This window comes from Octodon degus, unplaced genomic scaffold (assembly GCF_000260255.1).
Source record: "Octodon degus isolate 3935 unplaced genomic scaffold, OctDeg1.0 scaffold00061, whole genome shotgun sequence".
Taxonomy (NCBI): Eukaryota; Metazoa; Chordata; class Mammalia; order Rodentia; family Octodontidae; genus Octodon; species Octodon degus.
In genome coordinates this window covers 961,201-962,775 of record NW_004524637.1, presented here as the reverse complement: position 1 = coordinate 962,775, position 1,575 = coordinate 961,201, and the positions used below count along the sequence as shown (strand labels likewise).

At 51.8% G+C, this 1,575-nt stretch overlaps 1 protein-coding gene across 1 annotated transcript in view; it reads left to right on the top strand.

Moving 5' to 3' along the window:
- The first annotated feature begins 738 nt into the window (after positions 1–738).
- The window catches only part of LOC101582869 (transcription factor E3-like), a 3,355-nt gene continuing 2,518 nt past the window's right edge, over positions 739–1,575 (top strand). The window contains exons 1-2 of the mRNA XM_012515385.2: positions 739–1,332; positions 1,471–1,570. Coding sequence (XP_012370839.1) covers positions 868–1,332; positions 1,471–1,570 — 565 coding nt within the window. The 5' untranslated portion in view covers positions 739–867. The remainder of the gene's footprint in view (positions 1,333–1,470; positions 1,571–1,575) is intronic.

The window sequence follows — 1,575 nt, the reverse complement described above, 5'->3', positions numbered from 1 at the left end:
GGTATCATTTAGAGTTCACCAGAGGAACAGATTTATTATAAAATATATGTATATGATATATAAGGGCTTTCCAAGGTAGGTTCACAATGGCCACCTGTGGAGTAGGGGGTAGAGGATGCAAAAGGCCCATCTTGCACTGGAAAGCTGGAGAATCCAGTCAAAAGTCAAAGGCCTGGAGCCCACTGCACAGTGTGGTGCAAGTCCCTGGGGCAGCCGAAGGGTCTGTGCTGGAAGCCTGAAGGAAACGGAGACAAACATCCAAAGGCCACGGTGAAGACTAAAGCACTTCTCAAAAACTGAAGCTGGGTATACTTCCTTCTTCATTCCCATTTTGTTTGATCCAGGTAACAGGCTTTTGGGTGTTGCCACACACATCCAAGCTGGGTCTTTCTTCTTGTGTTTGGGATCTACAAATCAATCATCCAGAAACACTGGGAGCTGTGCTCCACTAATCCCATCAGCATTTATTAATTCATTCAAGTTCAGACCGCAGTTAACACTGTTCTCATCCACATTGCCAGGTCCATTTGAGTTATTGTGGAGCATAATGGGAATTATTATTCTGCTGTTATTTCCATTTGTGTTTGCTACTTCAGCCAGGGTGAGCTCCTTTGCAGGTGATTACTGGACAATTAATTTCTTGTCTGGACTCTCTAGTCTTCGCTCCCTCAGACCTGAGCTGCTTCTCTCTGCCTCGGAGCAAGCTGAGTATAGACTGAAACTTCCACTAACTCCTGAACTCTCTGCTTCCGGAATCTGGGATTGTTGCTGACATTGAATTAGAAAACATCCTTGATCCAGACAGTTTCTACGAGCTCAAAAGCCAACCCCTACCCCTACGCTCCAGGGGGCTCCAGGACCCCTGCCATGACGTCATCATCTTCATCGAGGGTCTTGCTGCGGCAGCAGCTCATGCGGGCTCAGGCACAAGAGCAGGAGAGGCGTGAGCGTCGGGAACAAGCCGCAGCCACTCCCTTCCCCAGCCCTGCACCTGCCTCTCCAGCCATCTCTGTGGTTGGCGTCTCTGCTGGGGGCCACACATTGAGCCGTCCACCACCTGCTCAGGTGCCAAGGGAGGTACTCAAGGTTCAGACCCACCTGGAGAACCCAACACGCTACCATCTGCAGCAAGCGCGCCGGCAGCAAGTGAAACAGTACCTGTCCACCACACTTGGGCCCAAGCTGGCTTCCCAGGCCCTCACTCCACCGCCGGGACCCACGAGTGCCCAGCCACTGCCTGCTCCTGAGGCTGCCCATACCACTGGGCCCACAGGCAGTGCTCCTAACAGCCCCATGGCACTGCTCACCATTGGGTCCAGCTCAGAGAAGGAGGTAGGAGGCTGTAGACAACCCTCTCATGTCCTTGTTCCAGTATTTTGCTAGGCAAGTGCTCTACCACTCAGCTACCTATACCCCTAGGCTCCCCTTCTGGTTCTTCTCACCCTGTACAATGTTTATTTCTTCCCCTAGATTGATGATGTCATTGATGAGATCATCAGTCTGGAGTCCAGTTACAATGATGAGATGCTCAGCTATCTGCCTGGAGGCACCACAGGGCTGCAGCTCCCCAGCACG